Genomic DNA, 27,355 nt, shown 5'->3' with positions numbered 1-27,355 from the left:
AAATAATAAGAAAAAGGAAGAAACAATTTCACTGCTAATTAAATACGCAAAATAATGAGACAGCATTTTATCTAACTGTTGAAAAAATTTTAAATGCATCTAGTGCTGGTGAGGGTTTGAAGAGTGGACAAGTCACTAGATGCTGGTAGGAGTATATATTCATATAATCCCTTCATCCATCCCATATCACTGTGGCAATATGTATAACAAAGTCTTAAAGTTGTTAATGTCTATTAACTTATCCTGAATAAACTGATGTTTACTATAATGATCAGAATTTTGTTAAAGGCGAAGCTCTAAAGAAGCTGCTCAACTCTGGGGGTAGTCCAATATGACATTTCATAAATAAGGAGGCAGGGTAAATGATGAATTTAGCAATGCATATTTAGTGAACTACATAGTTTTTTCCCCTTCCGTGAATTTAGAAAAGGCAGAGGAACCAGAGATCAAGTTGTTAACATCCGCTGGATCATCGAAAAAGCAAGAGAAAACCATCTATTTCTGCTTTACTGACTATGCCAAAGCCTTTGACTGTGTGGATCACAACAAACTGTGGAAAATTCGGAAAGAGATGGGAATACCAGATCACCTGACCTGCCTCCTGAGAAATCTGTATGCAAATCAAGAAGCAACAGTTAGAACTGGACATGGAACAACAGACTGGTTCCAAATTGGAAAAGGAGTATGTCAAAGTTGTATATTGTCACCCTGCTTATTTAACTTATATGCAGAGTACCTCATGAGAAATACTAGGCTGGATGAAGCACAAGCTGGAGTCAAGATTGCCAGGAGAAATATCAATAACCTCAGATATGCAGATGACACCACACTTATGGCAGAAAGCAAGGAAGAACTGAAGAGCCTCTTGATGAAAGTGAAAGAGGAGAGTGAAAAGGTTGGCTTAAAGCTCAACATTCAGAAAACTAAGATCATGACATCTGGTCCCATCACTTCATGGCAAAAGATAGGGAAACAGTAGAACAGTGGCTGGCTTTATTTTTCTGGGCTCCAAAATCACTGCAGATGGTGACTGCAGCCATGAAATTAAAAGACGCTTGCTCCTTGGAAGGAAAGTTATCACCAACCTAGAGAGCATATTAAAAAGCAGAGAGATTTTTGCCAACAAAAGTCCGTCTAGTCAAAGCTGTGGTTTGTCCAGTAGTCATGTATGGATGTGAGAGTTGGACTATAAAGAAAGCCGAGCACTGAGGAACTGATGCTTTTGAACTGTGATGCTGGAAAAGATTCTTGAGAGTCCTTTGGAGTGCTAGGAGTTCCAATCAGTCCATCCTACAGGAAATCAGTCCTGGGTGTTCACTGGAAGGACTGATGCTGAAGCTGAAATTCCAATACTTTGACCACCTGATGTGAAGAACTGACTCACTGGAAAAGACCCTGATGCTGGGAAAGATTGAGGGTGGGAAGAGAAGGGGAAGATAGAGGATGAGATGGTTGGATGGCATCACTGACTCAATGGACATGGGTTTGAGTAAACTCCGGGAGTTGGTGATGGACAGGGAGGCCTGGCATGCTGCAGTTCATGGGGTCGCAAAGAGCTGGACACAACTGAGCGACTGAACTGAAAGGTTAGAATCATCATTTAAAAAGTAAGAGTATACATAGGTACACCTACGGCTGATTCATACCGATGCTTGGCAGAAACCAACACAATACTGAAAAGCAATTATCTTTCAATTGAAAATAAACAATGTGAAAAAAAAGTAGCTTTTAGTTAATATTAAGTTTATTAACTTAAAATGATCTTAATTAATATGCTGAAATTTGACCTTGCAAGATATACCTTTTTGTGACAAATAAATGAAAATACTGTTCTAGAAGAAATCTATACATTTTTTCTGTTAATCTGGTTCTAACTCATCAATAATAGAATCATGTGCATTGCACTGAGTTTTTTCTTTGGTAATAGACTATTAAAAGTATTTTATAAAAAAAGTTACTCAAATTTTATAAAATTAAATCTAAGTGCATTGTAAGTTTGTTACTTTGAGAGTTCACCTCTGATACAGGTTTGTGAGTTACAAGTTGAGGACAATGTTTTATAGCAACAGTTTATACACTTGGCAAGATGCTGCTTTTTTAACATACACTGATCAGACCTGTCATATAAGGTCTCTCACTCAAAGATTTGAATGACGTGGAATATTATATTACTGTAAAGTAACATAGTCTTGCCTTTAATGGGCAGTTTGACGTAAGTGTTATGATGGAGTTCTAAGCTGTATCAAAATCTATTTATTCTCAATATGAAAAACACCTACAAGCCAATAGAAAAATATGCAAAAGACTCAGGCGCTTCACACAATGAGATATTATGTGAAAAATATTATGTAAAAAGCCAAAGGAACATGGAATAGTATTTATGTTACTCATGAGGGAAATGCAATATGAAACCACAATGAGATATCTCAATTCAACCAGAATTATTGAAATGAATTCTCATACACTGTTGATGAAAGTATAAACTGGTACAATCATTTTGGAAATTTGTTGGGCAGTATTCACCAAAGCTGAACATAGGCTTATTCAGTGAACTACACGCCTTCATATATTTCTGACAGATCCAGAAGCAGAAGACATCTACAAGGATGTTCTTAGCAGTACTATGTATAATACCCCAATTCTAGAAACAATATAAATATCTACCAACAAAAGAACTAACATTCATATATTCAGGGTGGAATACTAAATAATCATTAGAGTAAACAAATTATAACCACATACAACAATATGGATACAAAGTATCCCTGATACAAAGCCCCTTCAGGGCTACAGTCCATGGGGTTGCAAGAGTCAGACACAACTAAACCACCACCACCACTACCAACCACACCATCACCAAGAAAGCTGCAAGTGTTAGTCGCTCAGTCATATCCAGCTCTTTGCAACCCCATGGCCTGTAAAACCAGGCTCCTCTGTCCATGGGATTCTCCAGGCAAGAATACTGGAGTGGGTTGCCATGCCCTCCAGGGGATCTTCCTGACCCAGGCAGGTCTCCTGCATTGCAGGCAGATTCTTTACCATTGTAAGCCAGCAGGGAAGCCTACCACCATCTAGAAGTGTAAGAGAATAAGAAAGGTTTAAATAAAACAAAATAATACTTTCCAGTGCAGTGCAATGCACAGTGCCAAGTACCTCAGTGACACTGAGAGAGGTTTTGCTGAAGCAACAATCTGTATATTTACAGTCTTTAACGCCTGATTTTGATGTAAGATCAGATACTACACTTGATCTTAGCCAAAAGACCCAGAAATAATAACTGAATCACTTTACTGTACATCTGAAACCAACACAACATGGTAAACCAACACTACTCCAATAAAATTGTTAAAAAAGTTTTAAATAATAAAAATAATTTTATTTAAAAAAAGAATGTAGAAATAGTAGATGGTATTTCTTGAAAGAGGACATTGACAGAGTTAAAGAAGATCTCTACAAAGAGATTCTAGATAGGACTACAGATCTGTCTAGAAGAGGAACACATGAATGACCCTGTGGGTCTACAACATGGAAACAAACAAATCACACTTCTCAAAAGAGACAGGCCGGACGCAGGAGTACAGAGACCACCACAGCAAGGGCTTAGCAGCAGGGCAGGAGAACTCACCACAAATGCTGAAAAGCAGCACCTTCCAAACCTTCTCCTATTCTGGCTTTAAAATAAAAGAATATGTGGAAGACAGTGTTACTTTCTAGGAAAATCCCAAGTTTCTACAACATAGTACCCAGTTACTGACTCTGTCTGCTTCATTCTGTTACTGCATGTATGTCTCTCTCACCCTGAGCAGATCATGTCTTTTTGTATTTAGGTGAGCAAAGGAAATGTGGATCAGTGAACAAAGAGGTAAGAGGTTAATATCAGTAGAGTGGAGAGTAACAGGCTTTGTCCAGTTTCCAGCAAGTGAGTAGCAAACAGGGAGAGCAGTATTTAGGACATGATGAGAAGCCTGAGACGTATTAGAAAGGACAATACTGCCAATGGTGCAAGTGCGGTGTGGACCCAGGGGCGCTCTCAGGAGGAGGTGTTTTCTCTGCCTGGAGACTCTACTGGTTACCTCTTCACGCACCATGCCCTTCACTGACTGCCTGCACGTTCAAAAATAGATGATCATCATCATTTGAGAAGTTGCCTCATGACAGGTCACCATGAATTTTAAAAGACCCTTTTCTCTTTTTTCTCCTCCTCTGAGACACGAGAAAGACTAAGAAAATGGGATGAAATTACACTTTCCATCCAATGATAAAATACACTTTGGATTAAATAAAACTCTGCTCATAGTTTATCAAACATCAGCTTAAGGACCCCTTAGCCTAACTATATTAATAAGAAGAATAAAAGGACTAATAATAAAAGTCTCCTGGTTGTATCTTATATTTGTAGCCTTGATATTCTACACATCTTGAGTTATTAACTTGTCAGAATCAAAGTATAAAATGTTACTAACATTTTAAATGCTCAATCTAAACAGTGTCTACTGGTTTATCTTTCAATATGGATATATCGGTAAATAAGAATTTTGTTTTTATTTGCATACAATATTAGCACTTTTCTGCTGCATATGTGCTTTAATGGAAAAAATATATGCATATAATTTAATAGGCCCAATCATATTTCAAAATAAAAAAAATTGCCAGAATCTTTTAACCTTGACGCTACTATAATGGATTGACTGGGGGTAAATGAAGCCAATAGATAAGGTAAATGGTGATGCACTAACTTTCTTTAGCATACTTCAGTGTTCCTTTATTTCATTATTCCTCTAGAAATCGGGATTAGGCAGCTCCTCTGACTAATTAACCCAAAGAGGTTTGACTAATAGAAGGAGACTGCAAGCATGATTAGTTAAATGATAATGTACATAGCACTTAATGATCATTATCATTTATTCTAGTATCAGAGCTAATAAATGGTGAAACTGCTTAAGCCAAATGCTGTCATATTACAATAACTTACATCATGGCTAACACTAATAATTTCTAATTTACTTGGGAATCGATGGGACCTGTAGCTTTCTTAATGCATGCCAATGCTTTCTTAAATAAATTTATAGATGCTTTTCAAGTAGAAAAATATTTATCTCCTTACCTAGACTACATAACAAGTAGTCATACCACCATTCCCCTCCAAAACACAAACAGTTCTTCTAGCTACACTAATGCATCCTTGGCTTTCATGAAGCCAGTATAATGTATTAAGACAACTTATTTACAGTCAATAATAGTAACTAGTATGAATTCCAAATGCAAATCTCATCCCATTCCCTTGCTTTCTGAGGATTCAGTGACTAAAGATTATGTAGCACTGGAAGGCTACTTTGTTCTAAAAGCCAACCCCCACCCCTCCCCCCGACTCCGCCCCGACACACACACAAAGTACAGTGGTACCTGATTTTCTCTTATGCATTTTGATCATTTTCTCTCACATCAAGAATTGCAAAGGACAAAAATAGTCAGATGCATGCTGCAAAATCACTGGCCAATGTTGTCTACAGGACACAAAAGGAGCAGGAAGATGGCCTGACTTACATGGAGAAGCACAGTCACTACCCCGAGCTAGAAGTACCACCATCACTGACTCATCACTCTGAAAGAACACACAGCGAAGAGCACTTCAGTCTCTGGATCACATAAAAATGAAAAGCTGAGAAGTAGAAGGGAGAGAAGCCCTTTTACACATAGTATTAGAAGAGAGAAAATGAAAATGAAAAATAAAAAAATCAGTGTATTTTAGTAAGAGAGACGGATAACCAATGAATGTAAGGAGAACTTTGCGCTTCTGGTTATTCTTCAGTCCAGTTCAGTCGCTCAGTCGTGTCCGACTCTCTGCGACCCCATGTATCGCAGGACGCCAGGCCTCCCTGTCCATCACCATCTCCCGGAGTTCACTCAGACTCAGGTCCATCGAGTCAGTGATGCCATCCAGCCATCCCATCCTCGGTCGTCCCCTTCTCCTCCTGCCCCCAATCCCTCCCAGCATCAGACTTTTTTCCAATGAGTCAACCCTTCTCATGAGGTGGCCAAAGTACTGGAGCTTCAGCTTTAGCATCATTCCTTCCAAACAAATCCCAGGGCTGATCTCCTTCAGAATGGACTGGTTGGATCTCCTTGCAGTCCAAGGGACTGTCTACCAGAGTGTTTATTACTATTATGAGTATAAAATAGCATATTAGGCCATGTTAAATTCAAGTAGAGTATCATGATTATACACTTGACCCTTGTACAATATGGGGTTAGGGGATAAGACCTCTGAGCATTTGAAAATCTACATATGATTTATAGTCATATGTGAGGTTCCTCCATACATGAGGTTCCTGCCAACTGTGGTTCCACATCCATGGACTCAACCAACAGATGGTGTAGTATTATAATGTTTACTATTTAAAAATTGCACATAGATGTGAATCCATGTAGTTCAAACCCATGGTGTTTAAGGGTCAACTGTATATCATTTTTTTCTAGAATAACTGACTCATTTTCCAAGTGCCTATCACTTTCCATACTTGTCCTCAAAGCTTTGCAATACAATTATACAACTGTACACAGTTATATGCAATTACACAAATATTAATATAACAAAAATTATAAAGTCAGATATACCATATTATTTGTAAATTCTGTCCCTTATCTGTAAATTCTACATTTCCCCCTTTATCTTCCCTATAACTAACTCTGTTTATGCTTTTCCAAATATCGTACTATTTTTTTCTGCTACCATATTTTTCATCCAACAGATTCGTTTCTAATCCTTTTATATATATACTGCATATATTATAAATATGACATATCACTGAAATATCTGACATCTTTGCAACTTTTAATTATGGTGCTTTCCTCCACATTTTCTCTGTTCACTAAGAGCTCCTCTGGTTTGTTTTCCCTTGTTGTTTTAGGTTGAATGTTTTCCTCAAGTGTCAGCTAATGAATCCTTGACCCCAATGAATAGTTCAGAGAAAAAACTTGTGTGAGTAGGTTTGTTAACCAGTGGGCTTCTCTGTGGAGTACTCCTGTAATAAGCTAACAGTTTTTGAGGGAAGAGGGCCCAAAATACCAGTATCTGAAAGCCTTCTCTCTAGACTGTCGCTGTCCCCAGGAGAACGCTCTGTCCTGTGCCTGGAGCATGAGCTGGCTCACATTGAGTGGTGGCTGGGTCCGAATAGGACTGTCCCACTGACGTCCTCGCCTCTGTGTTCAGGTAACTCCTGTCTTCAGTGCACTATCTTGCCTCTGACCCCAGGCAGAGGCACCCCAGCTCTAGAGTCTCCGCCCGAGTTTTCCGGACGCCATCTGTACTCTTACCTGCTCGGGGAGGAAGAGATGCAGTGCAGCCAGGGGGTCGCAGGTCTGGCCGTGGCATGTGCTGCCTGCGTGGGGCTGCCCCACCCCCCAGCACCCCGCTTCCTGCTGGACGCCCCGCCCCTCCTGTTGGCACCTCCAGGCACCCGCAGCTGCTGAGCCGTTGGGTGCTCCTGTGAGGGCATGTCAGTGCTTCTCACTGGGGTCCCTGTTGCGGGCTGAACTGTACCACCTGAGACTCATGTCGAAGCCCTAACACCTGGTGTCTATGAATGGCACCTGATTTGGAAATAGGGCTTTTGTAGATGTAATCAAGTTAAGGTGGGGGGTGTGTGCTCGCAGTCACTTCAGCCGTGTCCAGCTCTTTGTGACTCCATGGACTGTAGCCCACCAGTCTCCTCTGTCCACGGGAGTCTCCAGGCGAGAACACTGGAGCAGGTTGCCATGCCCTTCTCCAGGTTAAGGTGGAGAGCCCTAACCAAAAGATTCAAGTCCATATAAGAGGGTCACATAAGGCCCTTCCCTGGTGGTCCAGCGGTTAAGACTCTGAGCTTCCACTGCAAGGGGCATGGGTCTGATCCCTGGTTGGGGAACTAAGATTCTGTATGCCATGTGGTACGGCCAAAAACAAGGGCACGTGAAGACACAGAGGCACACTGTGGGGCTACGTGCAGACAGAGTTTGGGACGAGCGTGATGCGGTGCAAGCCGAGGAACCTGGAGGACAGCCACCTCCAGAAGCGAGATGGGGGGACGGGGCCTCCCTCAGAGCCTGCAGGAGGAACCCGCCCTGCCCACACCTTGAGTTTGGACACCCACCTCCAGGATCCCCATAGAGCACTCCCAGGCCCTCAGTTTGGAGAATCTGCTTGGAAACCGCCAAGCCCCTGGATCCCAGCTCCCTCCTCCCACAGCAGCCTCTTTCCTGTCTTCACATCTTGCTGTTCCAGGCTGACCATGTCTTGACTTCACACAATTTGATGCTGGTTTTTGCTGCTTTTCCTCCTTGTGGCTTTGCGGTTAACACACAAGGGGAAAAGGAGGTAAAAACACCTTTATTATTTTAAAACCAAAGTCTCTATAGACTTTCTTTTTTCTTTTTCTCTTCGAAACTAGTTCATACCAATTAATAACATCTTAAGTACAGTACAGGAACTATCATATGTGAAAGAATTAATTTCAGTCTCTCTAATTAGTACACCCATTTTGCATACTACTACCACTTTGCACAGGAATTTATAGTAACTTTCTACGGACAAATGCATCCTTCAGGGTAGGCAGAAAAGGAGAAAACTTGCAGAGGAACTAACAAATACTGAACTTATGGAATATCTATTCAATTATAGGTACTTTGGCTTCCCAGGTGGCAATAGTGGTAAAGAAAGAAACTTGCCTGCCAACGCAGGAGATGAAAGAGGTGAGGTTTCGATCCCAGTCAGGAAGATTCCCTGGAGAAGGGCATGGCAACCCACTCCAGCATTCTTGCCTAGAGAATCCCATGGACGGAGGAGCCTGGTGGGCTACAGTCCATGGGGTTGGAAAAAGTTGGACATGACTGAAGCAACTTAGCATGCCACACAGGTATTTTAGTAGAGTCCTTTCACATGTTTTCACTTAATGTTCTAAACAGTCTAAGAAGCACATAGTGTAATTTCTTTTTTTTTTTTTACAGCTGAGGAAAAGTAAATCCAAAGGCTAAATAAGCTTCCAGGGTCTCCTTTCGTTAGATCAAGAAGTCACAGCAAGGCCTAACTGCCCCTGAAGCCATGCCTGATTCCACGCTGTTTTCAAGGTCAGACTGTTCGGCCAGATCACCCAAGGCTTTTAGAAACGGGATTTAAAAATATGACTACTTTTACAGACAGTCAGTGAGTACAAACAGCTATTGCTTTAAGTAACTACTATGCCTGACAGGCATTTGGCAAAACGTTTATTTCTGATACTGACAACACTTGGAAAGTGGTTTCTATCTGTGACTACTCCAAACTGACCTTTATTTTTAATGAGTGCAAGTAAAATAAAATAAAAAAACAAATCTAGTAGTCCCTTAGAAACAGTGAAGTTAAGCACCAAGTGCTGTTTAGTAGGAAAAGACCTCAGACACATGATGTAGCTGGCACCTGCCTGGAGGAAAACCAGCAGCATGAGGTCACTGCCATCCCTGACAGAATGCCTTCCTCACACGGTAACAGGACACCCAAACCATGCTGAAACATATGTGGTACAGAGTTTCCTCAACTTAATCAGTTAACTGCTACACTGTTGTAACTACTACATGGAACACCTTATCCTCTCAAAACCAGGATGACTCTCCCTGGCTAGTGCTCTGAAGCTCACTCAGCTGGCCCACTGCCAAACTGATCCCTATGGTTACACTTGGAGATCAACTTTAGAGTTTTCAGGAAACTGGAGAACCAACTGCCCTTTGTCATGGGACCTGGGGAGCACCTGGGCTACTTTTCTTTCCCTCAGGTTTTACAGACAGTTACTTATACACAAGTAATATTCTCTCTTTTCAGCTGGACCAATGATGCAAACATTTTCCTGCATCTCCCCAAGCAGTAACGTTTCACAATCCATCTAGGAGACGTGCCGTTCTCTGCTGCCCTTGTCCCCCCTTCCCCACACAGCCTGCCACTTGCAGGAGAAGCCCTTGCATTCTAGTTCTCAGAGAAAAAGGATGTCATTAGGTGGGACCCCCAAGCTCCTGAATCAATATTCGTGTCTACTTCTCTCCACATACCCTTCCTTTTCACCATCCAGGTGCTCAACCCTCTGCTTGCATCCCACCCCAGGAACCTCACGCTCACTACCGCCCCAGCAAACACGCATCTTTCCCCACCAGAATGCCTTCCCTTCAGAATGGACGCTGAAGCCAATGCCACACAAAAGACAAAGAGTCACGACCCTCTCATTGAACTACAACCTGTTTTAGTTCCAGCTATTTCCCTTCTGTTTCATTCTTTCCTACCCAGGCTTTTAGAAGGGACAGCCCCCATGACGCCTGCACTCAGCACTGTCTGCTCCAGTTTCTACTGTTCTACCACAAACATTCTGTCAGAGGTGAACGGTGTTGTCTGCGCCCTTGGGTCCGCTCTGTGCCCAGTGGGCCTCCGTCCTTGACGGACCTGGCCGTTCTCAGGCCTGTGGCTTTGCTTACCGCTCTGTCTCTTGGCCCTTCAGAGAATGTTCCGTCTCAGCTGCAGAGTCTAGCGAGTCTTGCATATCTTCCTGCCCGGGAGGTCCAGCACGACTAATGACCGTCCTGGATACATGTGATGTTGTCCGCTCCCTGCATCCTGAGTAAACCTCCACAGTGGCACTGGTTCAGTGGACCTTAACTGCTTATCCTAAACAGCTTATTTGTCACTAGAATTACAGACTCATCAACCATTTGATATGTTCCCCACATTTGTGACTGTCTATTAAAGATTAGTTTTCAAATGACAAAAAAATTACAGTAAACGTCACGAGACTCTTACCGATGCAGTCACAAATGTGGAAAATGCATCTTGCATATATGGATAAAAATATAATGTGTAGAAACAGAAAATTTGTAACAAACCAATAATCAAACAAGAAAAAAATTATTTTTTATTCTTTGGGGAATTTGATAAAACCAACAGATCCTTTTAGCAGGGGGTGGGGCGGAAAAAAGCCCCAGCACAAAATCTAGAACAAAAATAGAGTTCAAGGAGTTTCTAAAGTCCATCTACTGACTCCTTCCTTATAAATCCAGATTCTGACCCTATGCTTTAAGAAAAGGATAGATTTAGAATGGACCAAAAACATTTAAAAGTAACAATTACAGTGCATTGAGTAACACAAACAGAGACATATTAATCATAACAACTATTTCAGGGAAGTCAAGGATAGCCCTTTCTTCATATAATGGTTCTTTATCTCCTTTTCACTCAATTTAGTCTCAGCCTTCAGCAAAGAACTGTGAATGCTCATTAAATGAAAGGCATTTGTTATTTCTTACTTAAATGTCCTTTTAAAATGTAAAATCACCCAAACTGTTTTACATTCCTGGCCTAGAAAAGTCTCCTTAAAAATATTTAAGTCTTTTGACAGTTACAGGTAGTATTTAATTCCGCTTGAAAGCCCAAGTGTAAGGGTGTCAAAAACAATTAGTATTTTAATAGTTCCCATCCTTAGACAGGCACACATTCATCAGAAAGAGAACAAAAAATAATCTCAAGAAAATAAGCCATATTATTCATTATGCTTTTCTACTTTAAAATAGGATATTATTATTATTTTGTTTAATGAAAATGGTAGCCTATATTCTACTTTGATAGATAAGGTTTTCTAGACAGAGACTGGTTGGGTATTGTCCTCCCTGTTTTCAGAAAAGCCTGAAGGCAGCTTGTGCTCAGTAGACACCACTGAAAATCTTACAAATTTCATAATTCTGCCTTAAGACAAATTCTTGCTGCTCATGGAAAAGGTAGGTCAAGAAATAAAGGGACTGAAGGCTGAGTGCAGTAGGGAGGGGGGATGGTTGTGTGTGAAGATTTAATACATTGACAACAAACCTGTAGAGTTATTTTGTGAGAAATATGCTAATTCAAAGATATCTGACTAGCTTCACATTTAATTCTGACTTCCAATCTTAGAGTGGCAGAGCAGCTGTGCCTGGAGGCAATACAATCTTATTTCTATAAAAATCTCTCAAAGCTCCATATATAAGTGGAAGAGTAAAATAGATAATCAAATCCAAATTAAGGCTATTAAGAATTGATTTAGTGTAAAGATAATATAGCAAGATTTTGTTTAGGTTATGGATGTTCACTAAAAATGTGTAATACTTGTTTGCCTAAAATTTTGATTATGTTTTATCTTATTTTGTCACAGTTAAATAGTTTTATCATTAGGGATTTTAATTGCATATAGTTTATAGAATTCTTTCTGATTACTCTATATCCATTTAACTGAAAAAAAAAAATTCCACAGTACCACTTAATGAAAAGAGAACCATCTAATGAGATGCAATCAAACTGCTAGCAGATGCTCCATAAGACGTGGTTGAACAATTCCTGTTTGTGAAACCTTTGTCACAAACGTTTTAGAGTCTACAGAGGAAAAGAAGTCCCTGAAGAGAGTTAGAAATTACTGTACCCTGAAAAACACTGGTCCCTCAGTTGTAATACCACAGAAACGACTAAAGAAAAAAAATGGGGTAAACCGCATCCTTGAAAGTCTTCTTTCAACCTACAATGAAGGTTCCTCTATCACGCGACCTTCCTTTTCATTCGTTATCTGCTTCCATCACTGCCTGTGTCCATCCCTAAGGCTCAGTCCTTGTCTTCTCTAGGCTAGAGGATTTCCCGCAGATAACTCATCTGCTTATGCGCTCCTCTGTGATGATCTCAACACAGAGCTCTAGACCTGGCTTCTCTCCTCACACCCTGATAACCTCTCTGACTCTCCCCATTTCTTGAAGCCAATCTATGGAAATTTCAAAGTGGCTACTAGGTCCTTTCCATTCTTTCTTCTAACATGCGTCATACAAATTGCTCAGACTTGTCATTTTCCTGCTCAGAAGCCTCAAGAGTCCAAGTTCTTGGCCTGGCATCAGACTCTCAATACACTTCTTCCCTATCTAAACCTTTATTTCCAACCAGGTCAGTTTATTCACTAATACCTAAATATGGTATGATTTTATTAAAATGCATTAATAAATATTTTGATTATTTTGAGTTACTATTTTCTATCAACTATAGAAAATCTTTAGGTTTCAAATGCACTGTGTTGAGTAAAGAAATGAGACAATGCCCTGTACTTATTAGTAGATGCTTTCATTTATTTACTGTTGTTAAACTTTGCTTGATTAAGCAAGGGAAAGAAATCAATTTAATAAGTTACTCCACACTGCTAAGGAGTGAATAATCTAATCAAGATTGAACCTCACCCTTCACATCTGATGAAATAATCTTCAAACCTATGATGATCAAATATCTCCTTCTGATGACAGATAATATTCTAGGGAGAAGATGAGAAGGAGTTACCTGGTCACAGCTGGTGCTTTAGCAAATGACATACTAAGGCCTACATATTTGGGTAACAACCACAGATGTGATTTTGCTCAATGTACATTAATTGTTCTATTCAAGTCTAAGCATAGACATGTCTATATTCATTCAACACATTCTTACTAAAAACATCCATGTGTCAGGCATGAACCCAGAGAAGAACTGGGGTTAACAAGTTCAGTTAACAAGGCAGAGACCCTCCTTTTCTGCACAGAGGGACTGAGGAGTGACGAGGCAGACACTGAATAAGAAACTCTTTAAGGGAAATGCATGGTGCAAAACAGGAAAAAGCGGGGTGCTAGCAAGAGCATACAGGTACTAATAAGAGCAAATAGTTTTTGGGTTTTTTTTTTTCAGTTTATTTTTAATTGGAGGATACTTGCTTTATAGTGTTGTATTGGTTTCTACCATGTAACAATGTGAACTGGCCCTAAGCACACATGTCCACTCCCTCTTCCAACTCCTTCTATCCCCCACCCATTCCACCCTGCTAGCTTGAGCCTGCTGTGTTATGCAGTGACTTCCAGTTAGCTATCTATTCTACATATGGTAATGGAATATTAGTCAGCCATAAAAAGGAATGAATTTGAGTCTGCTCCAGTGAGGTGGATGGACCTGTGTGTGCTCAGCTAGGTCTGACTCTTTGCGACCCCATGGACTGTAGACTGCCAGACTGCTCTGTCCATGGGTTGAACCTGGAGCCTGTTACATAGAGTGAAGACAGTCAGAAAGAGAGAACAAATGCTGTCTATTAGCACATGTATATGGAATCTAGAAGAATGGGGCCAGTGAGCCTACCTGTGGGGCGGGAGCGCAGACTGGTGGCCACAGCGAGGGGAGGAGAGTCGGCGAAGGGAGGCAGGAGCACTGCAGGGCGCACAGCCTTTCAGGGCGCGGGCTGGGAGGGAGCACACGTGCTGCTTCTGCTTTTTCCCTCACTCTTGCCATCAGGGTTTCGCCTCATTTCTGTTTATCCTTCAAAACTCAACTTTGATTTCAGGTCCCTCTAGAGGCCAAATCTGAACTGTCTCAAAGTCTGGATTGGTCTTTACGGTATTCCAAACGCTCTGTGCATTACTGCTGTCTTGGCATTAACCAGACACACGAGAACTGTGACTCAGCTGTCTCCTGACTGGATGGTGGATTCTTAGATGGCATCTCTGCATCTAAACTGTCCAGCAATGCTTAATACATTTTGCCAAACAACTGAGTAAGTGAAGGCTTAACAAACAAAAACACCACACACAGTTTCTTACTAGGTCTTAACAGACAAAGCAAAAGATAAAACAGTTACAGGTTTTAACCAAAATATTCTGAGTAGAGGTTTAGCACAGCACAAGGGCTGGATTATTCAGTGTGTACCATTTCTCTGTTTGTGAGGTTTATAGGAGTTAGAGTGCTTCAGGTCATCTTTTGCCAAAATAGATCCTATGAAACTTTAGCTCCAAGGTCTCAAAGGATACATTATCAGGATTTTCTCATTCTGAAATAAAAAGATGAATCCCCCTCTTTCTAGTCTACACACACACACACACAAAGTCTATATTTATAATCTAAAATTTTCATGATCTAACAGTATAAGTTTATTAAATTAATATAGATATTTTAATACAGAGTTTATTAAAAGAAATAAACGATGGTCCTAATTCCAGAAGGTGGTTTATTCTTGAGATCCAAGACTCAGATAAAAGAGTGCTATCTAGTGGTTCTACCTGGGAACGAGGGAGGAGACAGACCACAGGCCAGCAAACGCCTGAGTGCGTGTGAGAGTGTATCTCAACAGCATGAACTTATGTCACAAGAGAAAGAACAGGGACACACGTGGCTCATCAGGATGATGAGAAGAGGAAAAAAAAGCGATTCAAGCTGCTGTGTTCAGATGCGACATAGCACAGAGATGAAGAAGCTGGACTTGGAAGTCAGGCAGACCTGTGTCTGAAACTTGGCCACAGGACCAGAGGCAAACTATGAGACCTGTTCAATCTTTGGTTATGTTTTACTAGAAAACAGAGATAAAAACAATGACTATCTGATAGGATTATTAAGAATGTTAAAAAGGATATATATAAAGCATTTCTACATACTGCCTGGCTTCTAACTCAAATAACTCAATAAGCAAAGTAATGTAGTAAAAATTAGCCTATTAATACTATTATTACTATTACGATGCAAACAAATTTAAAATATTATAGAAAATCTCATAGATCTCTGAAAAATAAGATATCAACTACTGTATATTTTTAGAAAATACAAATGTCAGTTGTTAGTTTTAAGTGCATGAAGTGAAGTTGCTTTAGTCTTGTCCAACTCTTTGCAACCCCTGTGGACTATAGCCTGCCAAGCTCCTCTGTCCATGGGATTTTCGAGGCAAGAATACTGAGTGGGTTGCCATTTCCTTCTCCAAGTACATGAAAGTAAATCAAAAATCAAAAGGGGTTTACATTACATTTCAATCACATAGTTCAGTTGTAAGGTTAATATTTTTAGTGAAAATAAAGTAATTTTTCAACACAGACTTAAAAATGAATTCTAAAATGTTATCTTTTCAAAAAACACTTATGATCCTTGTTGCAATGTTCTTAACCAAATTCTGCATTTTTCAAGGTCTAGTCTAATAAATCTGCCATTACACATGTCTCTTTAAAAGTCAGTCTGGTCATTTGAATTTTTTTTTACTTGGTGAGAAACATAAAGGGAAAACATAAATATCAATGAAAACAAGCTTTTAAAATACCTTAAACCATCACATTTATATTGGAACAGAGAATTTGATCTTTAAGATATATCTCCTTTGAATTGCTATATAATTTACTTGCTTAATTATCACAAAACCTTAGACTTAGGATAGTATATCAGCCTTGATAGAAATAGAAGTGCAATGCTTACCTGCTTTTTTCTTCTGGACCAAAAATATCACAATTCATAATTATAGACGAACCGTTGCAGCCTGGACACATTACTAACATTATAGTCACAAAAGAACTGTTCTTCTCAAGGCCAGTATACAAATTTATCTTAAAAAGTTTTCCCCTTCATAGCAGCCAGAATACTTAATCACAGCAAGGGTATCTGTATGCCATTATAATCATATCATACCATGACTGGGTATGACTTACAATGGGGGCTTAGTTACTTGACATACTGCATTAATAATAGTAATTTAAAAATCTAAGTACACATATGCAATTAAGTAAGAAACAAGGTGGGAATCAACACTAATGTTACAGTTGTGTTACTAACTAGCTCTGTACTCTTAAAGTTCTCAGCCTCTCTGAGTTTCTCTACCCTCTACACTTTTTGCCAATATTTAGTAAATAATTACCCAAAGCTAGGAATTAATTATCCACAGTGAATTTTTCTTAGTACAATTTTTTCTTCCTATTTCTAGAATAGATGAAAGCAAAACAATAAAAACAAACTGTTGAAAAAAGTCAAAAGGTCTATTTGAAATTTTGGTGTGCATTTTTCTACCTTTTCTTTCATTTACTGAACATCTGTTACGCACACTTCATCTTGATCAGTAAGCATCTACACAGCTCTTAAAAGATCATTACATTCATGCCCTTTCTATTTACCTCATATTCTGTTTAGGTTATTCTAGAAATCTGACATAAGTTTCTCTATTCAGTCACACATTAATACTTCTAGAATGTTAACTCATCTGTATGCAAAACAACTCAAATAAAGTCTGTCAAGTATCTTTTCATTTATAAATCTAGTAGACTCTGTTAACACCTCACTGGATAAATGTCAATCAGGATGGATGAACTTGATTTTGACTAGGAAAGGGAAGCAGAAACCATAATACACAACAGTGAGAGAAAGGAAACCAAAGTAAACAAAGCCCAATACACACAAAATTGCGTCTTGAAGACAGAAAGAGGGCTCCATGAGCCGGGGGTTCAGGAGCCAGCTGGGGAAGTATGAAAGGAGCCAGTCTCAGATAAACATCGGAGACGAAGGCAGCTCACCTTTCTTAGCACATCCTTCCACAGTAATACCACATGAAGCTCATCTGTGTTAAAGATTTGGCCACAGAGTTAGTCACAGCGTTTCACAGTGTACTGGCAAATGTTGTAGAGTAAAAAAGGTAACAATTCAATATTTCAAACTGTATCTTAATGTACAGCAAATACACTGCTCAAAATAGGATTAGGAGGAAACAATGTTTTTGAAAGGAGACATTGGACAACAATGATTATAAATGTCTGAGGTAACCTCAAATAATAATAATAAAAGCAAAATATGTACCTGAGACCTGAAAGGAGAATCTTTGACACTACCTCAAGGCATTAATGGAGGGATGGAAAAACACGAGTGTACAATCTCATTGCAAATATGTACATCCACACATTTTTACTATTTTAGTCACACTGAAACTCAAGAACATAACAGCAGCCTACTAAAATCACAGATCAACAGCATAAAAGTAGATAAGAAGAATGTGCAATTTATGAATATGGTTTATTACCATGGTTACAAACTTTCAGAATAGGCCTCTGAGATGCTGGACTGAGACTCTGCCGAATATCTGTTAAAAATACATATATATAAAAGAAACTTAATATAGAGCTCTGTTTACTTCAGGAAGTATAACAATATTAGACATTTTTCCAAGGTTAAGCATTTCTGGAAGTGAAGCAGTGCTTCAATACCCTGATATACTTGAAGCAATAATGTTATGACTTTTACTTCTCATTTAATTATGCTACTGTGAACTCCACTGGGATAAGGTACATATGGCCCCTTAGATGAGACCTGTCACACTAATCAGGCTTTCCCAGGTTCAGCACATTGATTTGTTAATATGCTAGTGACACTGGCCAACTGGAACGCCTCTCTCTCTGACACTTGTCATTGCAAAGGAAGGATTAAGCGAACTTATAAAACTCCTGAAGAGTTGTTGCCCACAGCACTACATTCTTGACACACGACTTTAAAAGAATTATAAAAAAGGAGAGTGTTGTTCTTTGTTACAGTTCCCTAGAAAGCAACATGAAAGAAGCATAATGTTCACCTTTTGGCTTCGGTGTCCTTTTCCTTCGGTCGCGGAAGGCAGCCCCCGACTGCAAGGCCTCCAGCAGACTATCCATCACTCCTGTCTCATCACCCTCTGTGAAAAGAGAAGCCGGGAATTCCATCATCCCTCTGGGTTACCATAGCAATGTCAAAGCATGCGCAGGAACTGGTGATGGTATGGTAGGGGGAAGAAGATCAGATGCCAGGACTAAGACAGCAATTTCAAAATGTGAAAGGACTTTAACTCCCCCAGAAATCAAATGTCTTTTAATGTAATCTGTCTCATTAGTGCCTCTGCCACTGTCCACTAAAGAGAACCAAATTCCACTGATTCACTTTAGAGCACTGATTTTATAGTCTGGTGGCACAATAACTTTAAATGGAATGTGGGTCTAGTCATAACTGTGTCTCGGGTTATCATAAATCACATTTCCCTTGTAGAAATGGGTTATTTTCAAGGCATCAGAGCTCCTATTCTAAAATCGACCAGCTGTGGGACAATGTTTCTGTTGTTATAGAGATTCTGCTGTCTAAATTTATTGTACAAAATTGTATTTCCAGGCCAACTTCTGTGAACATGCTCCCAACAGCTGATTCTTCATATCAGAGGATAATTGTCCCCAAACTTTCAGTGACACAGAACAATCAACGCCAACTTTTACAGAAAGTATAAAAAGTTTGCCTTTTTAATGAAAGATAAACCAAAAGAGGCTCGGAAATCTGAAGGATAGAAACACATTATGATTAGTTTAAACTGACATTCTACATATAATTGATGAGATTCTGGATATAGAGCGAGCTCTCTGTATTCAGTTATTTTGTAATAATCTATAGTTATATGCCCATGCTAAATGTTTTTTAAAGGAAGCTGTTAAAAAAAAAAAAAAAGGTTCAAAGAAACTACTGCTTCAAACTAAATCTATGGAAATGCCAAAGATTTTTTTCTTGGTCCCTGAGAGAGTAGTTATTTTCAGGCCTTCTCTATGAAGTTGTGTGACTGGTATACAGTCATGTCTAAAATACTACATAACTATTTTCCTCTGGATTTTTTCCTTTTTGGAAATGCAATCCTATTCTAGGGAACATATGACAAGTGAATGCAGTACAGTACAAATAACATACTCATTTATGGTTTATGAACAGATATATAAATATGTATCGGCCATTTGCAATCTGGTTCTGTTTCATTTTTAGAAAAGTACTGAACCTCATAGGTGTAACGTGAAAAAAGGTGGGTGAGCGATACAGTGTTTGGAGGTTGTTAACTTACATGTAAATTTAGTTCTAAAGTGGCTTGATGGCTATTTTAATTAAAATACATTAAATATTTCAGATATTTTAATTAGTATCTAGCAATCTTGGAAATTTACACTCAAACTCAAGTACATTTTTCCTAAAAAGAACTGCAGGTAAAGCTAAATATATATCTCATTAGTGTGATATTATCATCAGTGTGATATTAGTTGTGAATATATCTCATTAGTAAAAGGAAACCTTGAACTTTCCATAGTAAGTTTGCTGTTGACAGCAGTATTGATGAAGTGACTGTGAAGCGATCACACGAGCACTATGAGCCTGAGCAGATAGGTAGCCATGTTGATGCAGAACATGGAACGCTTGCTGGGAAATGCAGATAGTGAGTGGGAGGAGAAGAACCACCACGAAGTGCTGGATTAGAGAAATGCTGGTAGCAGAGAAGCTCAAGCTTTGAGAAAAGTACTTTTTCTAGCTTTGTGGTCCCCAAGAGCCGAGAAGTAATGGCACCATAGGAGCAATGAGAACACCTGGCCCTCAAATCTTAGCTTCTAAATACTATTACTTACTAGTAGGAACTGGAATACTTAGAAAAACAGCTGATTCTAGGGCTGAGTAGAAGGAAGAAAGAAATGAGTCAGGAAAGCATACGGAAAATGTTTGTGCCAGAAAATAAGAAAGCGCTCAAAGACAGATGGGGGTGGGGGGGGGGGTCAGACTGAAGAATGGAAGTGAATGTGAAAACGTGAGTCGCTCAGTTGTGTCCAGCTCTTCACGACTTCATGGTCTGTCCATGGAATTCTCCAGGCAAGAATACTGGAGTGGGCTGCCATTCCCTTCTCCAGTAGATCTTCCCAACCCAGGGATCAAACCCAGGTCTTCTGTACCGCAGGCAGATTCTTTACCATCTGAGCTCACAGGGAAGCCTTCGCTAATAGGGAAGGAAGACTAGCCTTAGCCAAATTTAGGACAGTCTGAACACTGCATAGGTCATGATGAGAATGCATTATTATACACTGGAAAAAAAGAATCATGAATCCAGACTGACACTAAACATTTTAAATTTTATTTAAAAAGGGGAAGAAAAAGCTGTATTGAAAAAAGAAAATTCATCATATTACAACTCACACAGTAAGAATTAATTAGGCAGAAATCATCAATGGCTACAAAAAATATTGTATGTGAGGTTTGCAGCAACACGGCATGGAGAAATCTCACATAACACCTTATCCAAATAATCAAATTTGACGTCATCAGTAGTGGGGAACATGGACAACAACTGTCTCCTGAGGACATGCACTGAAATGGACACAATATAACCTGTGCAGAAATATTTTAATCTGAATCTAAATGTAAGGAAACAATATTTTGTGAAACAACTAGTCTAGGTTCTTAACAAGTCACCAATATTGACCAAGAAAGAAAAAAAGAGAAGAAAAGGTTAGGAAAACAGCATTTTATGTTAGAGGAGATTAAAGAGACATGACAACTAAATGCAACACACAATTTCTGATTAGCTCTTATGCTGCAAAAAAACCACAGATGACATTATTGGGATAACCCATGAAAAAGAATACATTTGAATCAGTTCTAATGAGGTGGATGAAACTGGAGCCTATTATACAGAGCGAAGTAAGCCAGAGAGAAAAACACCAATACAGTATACTAATGCATATATATGGCATTTAGAAAGATGCTAACGATAACCCTGTAAGCGAGACAGCAAAAGAGACACAGTTGTATAGAACAGTCTTTTGGACTCTGTGGGAGAGGGAGAGGGTGGGATGAGTTGGGAGAATGGCATTGAAACGTGTATAATAGCATATAAGAAATGAATCGCCAGTCTAGGTTCGATGCAGGACACAGGATGCTTGGGGCTGTTGCACTGGGATGACCCAGAGGGGTGGTATGGGAAGGGAGGAGGGAGGGCGGTTCAGGATGGGGAACACATGTACACCCGTGGCGGATGCATGTTGATGTATGGCAAAACCAATACAATACTATAAATTAATTAGCCTCTAATTAAAATCAATTTAAATTAAAAAAATAAAATATAATGTGTTGGGTATTAAATTATTATACCAGTGTTAGTCATTTGAGTGTGATAATTATATTATGGTCAGGTAGGATAATGCCATTGTTCTTAGGAGACAGATGCTGACATGGTCAGGCTCACTAAACACCTACCTACAGTTTCACGTCCTCAATTTCATGCCTTTGATCATGCTGTTCTATCTACACAGAACATCCTTCCCGCTTTCTTCTCCAAGCTATCTTCTTCTCCTTCCAGACAGACAACTAAATATCCTTTCCTGACCTATATATGCTGAACTGGGTGCCTTTCTGTGTCATAATGGCTTGAGGTACATATATCAATAAATCCTCTATAATATTATTTATGTGATCGTTTATACCACGAGACTATGAGTTCACTGCGGGCAAGGATTATGGCTTTCATTTAACATTTAGCAAAGAAGGTGTTTATCAGCGTATGTTGACTCAATCAGCAAATGAAGCAGTGGTGTGGTCAGCCAGAAGGAGTCCCCACACAGAAGAACAGAAGTTGTGATGGGGGTGGTGAGTGGGAGCACACCCCCATCATCAGTGTCAGCAGTGCTGACTGGCTCCCTCCTTCCCCTGGCCTCACATGTCCGTTCAGCACATGCCAGTATCCCAGGAAGAGATCCACTGTTTCCTTTTCTGACTAAACTTAATGTCGGTGGTTCAGAACTGAATTATTTTTCACCTGAAATACTGTATGTGTTGCCTGAAATGATACTGCTTCTAGTTTCTCCCTAATTCAATTCATTCCATACAGCACTGAAGCAGAATTATGATCCCCTAGTCACAAATTTTCAAAACCACTCACTTCCCACAAGATAAAGTCCCAACTCGTTCACTTGGTCCTGACACTGACACCAATTGCTCTTTAAATCATATCTCTGATTTCCAACATCACAACCTATACCTCCACTAAAGGCAACTACCTGTGATTCTCCACAAACATTCTCTCTCATCCATCAGTCTCTACCTGGAACTTCTGTCCCTGGAGTTATTCCGCAGTGTTAACAGTTTTGCTTGGCTTCCTTTCCGCACTCCTATAGTGCAAATTACATAGCATCAGAGTAAGAAGACTTGCATTCTAGTCTGAGCTGTCAACTGGCTACGTAATCATTCCTGACATGCATAATAGTGAAAATACATGTCCATGGTTCAGGAGACGATCAAATGAGATCATATAAATGAAAGCACTTGGTAAATTGCTAAGTGATACAAAAATGTATGGAAATAAACTCATAAATGAACTCCATGGTACACTATAGGAAGTCTATATAATATTCAATTATGTTCTCAGCATTGTTTCAGATACATTATAAATTAAATAACTTTTATAGCATATTTGATTATGCCTTTGAATAACATCATTTCTAAGGGAAGTTCAGATCAGATATAAAAGTAGATTCTTAAAATAATCCATTGGGTAAGATGGAGACTTACCCATTGGATTATTTTAAGAATCTACTTGTCCATTCTGAAGGAGATCAGCCTCGGGTGTCCTTTGGAAGGAATGATGCTAATGCTGAAACTCCAGTACTTTGGCCACCTCATGCGAAGAGTTGACTCATTGGAAAAGACTGTGATGCTGGCAGAGGGACTGGGGGCAGGAGGAGAAGGGGACGACAGGGGATGAGATGGCTGGATGGCATCACTGATTCAATGGACGTGAGTTTGAGTGAACTCCGGGAGTTGGTGATGGACACGGAGGCCTGGCGTGCTGCAATTCATGGGGTCGCAGAGTCAGACACGACTGAGCGACTGAACTGAACTGAACTGAAGATGGAGACACAAAATAAAGATGTTTTTCCAAATGCTAAAAATGCATTTGAGATTTTCACTTCACACGTTTACTGAGGGCTATGATGTGTCAGAATATTACTAGGCAGTCAAGACATCTAGGTCCCAAGAATTAACAAGAGGTGTTTTCAGGTCTCCAGAAGCAGAAAAGTGAGCTCAGTATGGATGGTTATAATGGATACATAAGTTTTCCCAGTGAATTAGAACCTGTTGAACAACATGAGTGGGCCATGGCAGGGACTGGGGAGGGAACAACACATCTGATAGAAGAAAGGCAGATACAAAGGCAAGAGTTAAAAATAAAAACAGAAGTCAGGTATAATAAAGGATTTTGTCGCTGTTGTTTAGCTGTTCAGTGGTGTCCAACTCTTTGTGACCCCACTGACTATAGCCTGCCAGGCTCCTCTGTCCCTGGGATATCTCAGGCAAGAATACTGAGGTGGATTGCCATTTCCTTCTTAAGGGATCTTCCAGACTCAGAAGAAGTATTTAAAAGACTCATGTTTACATTATTGTAATACAAACCAGAGAAATTAAAATTAGCCATTTTTATTATAGACTAGAATTCAATTTCTTTAACTACAAGTCAATTGATATTCAAAATATTTATAGCCTCTCTCCTGCTGTGAAAACACTTTTAAATAAATAGACTAACTGCAATAGTCAGGGCTGTGCTTTGTCTGAATAACATATCACCTTGCTTAATTTGAAAATTGTGTTTTTAAAAGTTACTTGGCTTCAAGGGAAACAGAAGGGAGAGTTAGGGATGAGATGCTTCTAAAGAAGACTCAAGAGGGTGTGGGGACAGGCAGAGAGGAGATTCGTTCAGGAGATCACAAAGTAGAGAACTAGGCCACAGGAGAGAAAGGGGGCCAAGAAACCGAAAGCAAGTCTGCTGGGGTGGGCCATTTTCAAAAATATTCTTTCTTATTTCACAGACCTGTCAGAAAGTTGAAGAGAACAGTGATAGGTATACACAAATACCAAGCAATTTTTGTTAATTACTAGTATAAACCCAGAAATAATACTGCTGTCCTACAGGAAGCAATCATGGAATACTAACTAGAGGGGTGAGGAGTATTGACATGATTGCACTATTATGTATGTATGTCTGCAAGCTCAGTTGTGTCCGACTCTTCACGATCCTTTGGACTGTAGCCTGCCAGGGTCCTCTGTCCATGGCATCCTTCAGGCAAGAATACTGGAGTATCCCCTTCTCCAGGGGATCTTTCCAATCTCAGGGATCAAACCCAGGTCTTCTGTGTTCCCTGCATTCACTGGCTCTTCCCTGACCATCAAGTATGAAACAGTTACAACGTGACGACAGCGGAGGTAAAGGAGAAAGGGTGTGATGAGGACAGTGGAAGTGCGGAGAGGGCACAAAGGAACTAACTTTTTGCCACTTACGAACTCATCGTCTAAAACGAAAAGCTGACAAATGACAGCCTAAGTATATTACTAGAAAGAAAGAAGAGGCAAATATCAGAAAAAAAAGAGGGACCTAAGAATTAAAAGCGGTTACCTCTGGGAAGTGGGAGTTGAGAGGGTGAAGGGGAGGATCATTTACCGTGCTCTAAGCATACTGTATTCCATTTAAAAATCTGTAGAAATCACATCGTGGATCCCCTTGTGGCTCAGACGGTAAAGTCTGCCTGCAATGCAGGAGACTCAAGTTTGATCCCTGGGCCAGGAAGATCTGGAGAAGGAAATAGCAACCCACTCCAGTTTTCTTGCCTAGGAATTTCCCATGGATAGAGGAGCCAGGCAGACTACAAGTCCACAGTGATAAGTATGACAAATCTAAAAAATTCCCAACAGGACGAGAAAACCAAAAAGGAGAAAGAGAAGACAAAGAGGCTGCTTCTTGATCTAAATGTGGTTTCCTATAACAAGGGAAAGAAGACAGCTAACAAAAGGTCTAATACACAATGGAGAGTAAGGCAATGGAGATCTCACCAAGGAAGGACCTCTGGCAGAGGGCAAAGAGAGAAGAAACAATGTTGATAGAAGGCATCCTGGAGACCTAAGACTTAAGGAAGTCATTTACCAGAGGGCAGGCCCTGCAGAAGGCCCAGGACAGGTGTACAGGAGACGTGAAACACAGGGGAGAGCTCCCATGTCTGCAGGAATGGAGGGCAGGGTACCAGTAAGGATGCTGAGAGGTGATGCTGAGGTAGGGGCCAATTCACGAAGCACTGAACACGCCAGACTGTGGAGTTTGAGGTTTGTCTTTAAGGGAGCCATTAACTTGTTCTAAATGAAGAACTAACAAGGTCAAAATTTTATTTTAAAAAGATCACTCTGAGAAGAGATAAGACAAAGAGCAAGGAAAATAAAGAGAAGGTAGCTTTCGTAACTTTAGTTCAGTCATGTCTGACTCTTTGTGAACCCATGGACTGCAGTACACCAGGCATCCCTCTCCATCACCAACTCCCGGAGCTGCTCAAACCCATGTCCAATAGTCGGTGATGCCATCGAACCATCTCATCTCTGTCATCCCCTTCTCCTGCCTCCAATCTTGCCCAGCATCAGGGTCTTTTCCAATGAGTCAGTTATTTGCATTAGGTGGTCAAAGTATTGGAGTTTCAGCTTTAGCATTAGTCCTTCCAATGAATATTCAGGACTGATCTCCTTTAGGATGGACTGGTTGGATCTTGCAATCCAAGGGACTCTCAAGAGTCTTCTCCAACACCACAGTTCAAAAGCATCAATTCTGTGCTCAGCTCTCTTTATGGTCTAACTCTCATATCCATACATGACTACTAGAAAAACCGTAGCTTTGACTAGACGGACATTTGATGGCAAAGTAATGTCTCTCTTTTTAATATGCTGTCTAGGTTGGACATAGCTTTTCTTCAAAGGAGCAAGCATCTTTATTTTCATGGCTGCAGTTACCATCTGCAGTGATTTTGGAGCCCCCCAAAATAAAGTCTGTCACAGTTTCCATTTTTCCCTATCTGTTTTCCCTGAAGTAATGGGACTGAATGCCATGATCTTGGTTTCCTGAATACTGAGTTTAAGCCAGCTTTTAACCTTTCCTCTTTCACTTTCATTAAGAGGCTCTTTAGTTCTTCACTTTCTGCCATAAGGGTGGTGTCATCTGCATATCTGAGGTATTTTTATATTTCTCCCGGCAAACTTGATTCCAGCTTGTGCTTCATCCAGCCTGGCATTTCGCATGATATACTCTGCATATAAGTTAAATAAGCAGGGTGACAGTATACAGCCTTGATGTACTCCTTTCCCTATTTGGAACCAGTCTGTTGTTCCATGTCCAGTTATAACTGTTGCTTCCTGACCTGCATACAGTTTCCCCAGGAAGCAGGTAAAGCGGTCTGGTATTCCCATCTCTTTAAGAATTTTCCACAGTTTGCTATGATCCACAGTCAAAGGCTTTGGCGTAGTCAATAAAGCAGAAATAGATGGTTTTCTGGAACTCTCTTGCTTTTTTGATGATCCAACGGACACTGGCAAATTGATCTCTGGTTCCCCTGCCTTTCGTGACTTAAATCCAGGCAAAAAGTGATTGCAGGAACCAGATAAAGAGCAAAAGTGTTCAAAAAGGAAAAGAAAAAGGACAAAGAACAGAAAAACCCTGGTTTTTGTGGATGTGTGTATTACAAAGTGAAGTTGAGGCTAATATGCAAGTTTCTGATTCAGCCAATTGGATATGAGTTGGTATTATTCACGAAGTACTGAATTATTTTTGCTTCATGGTACAATGCGCCTGAGCCAAGAGAAGAATTCAGTTTGTATATGTTGAGATGATCATGAGATATCCAACTACAGGTGATTAATAGTATCTAGAAAGCTTACAGGTTTAAAAGTCGGGGCAGAAGAATTGGTTACACTATTAATAATAGCTTGGACTGTAGAAAC

At 39.9% G+C, this 27,355-nt stretch overlaps 1 protein-coding gene and 1 pseudogene across 3 annotated transcripts in view; both read right to left on the bottom strand.

Moving 5' to 3' along the window:
• The window catches only part of DIAPH3 (diaphanous related formin 3), a 562,554-nt gene that overhangs the window by 122,226 nt on the left and 412,973 nt on the right, over positions 1–27,355 (bottom strand). For 2 of the 3 annotated variants that reach the window (XM_069602158.1, XM_069602159.1), the window contains 2 exons: positions 18,366–18,461; positions 17,820–17,879 (listed from right to left, as the gene is read on the bottom strand). In XM_069602158.1, the coding sequence (XP_069458259.1) occupies positions 17,820–17,879; positions 18,366–18,461 (156 nt within the window). The remainder of the gene's footprint in view (positions 1–17,819; positions 17,880–18,365; positions 18,462–27,355) is intronic. The other variant, XM_069602160.1, reaches the window with a different exon arrangement.
• Positions 3,111–3,275, bottom strand: LOC138447033 (U2 spliceosomal RNA; annotated as a pseudogene).

Source organism: Ovis canadensis, chromosome 10 (assembly GCF_042477335.2).
Source record: "Ovis canadensis isolate MfBH-ARS-UI-01 breed Bighorn chromosome 10, ARS-UI_OviCan_v2, whole genome shotgun sequence".
Taxonomy (NCBI): Eukaryota; Metazoa; Chordata; class Mammalia; order Artiodactyla; family Bovidae; genus Ovis; species Ovis canadensis.
This window is presented reverse-complemented; position numbering and strand designations above follow the sequence as displayed.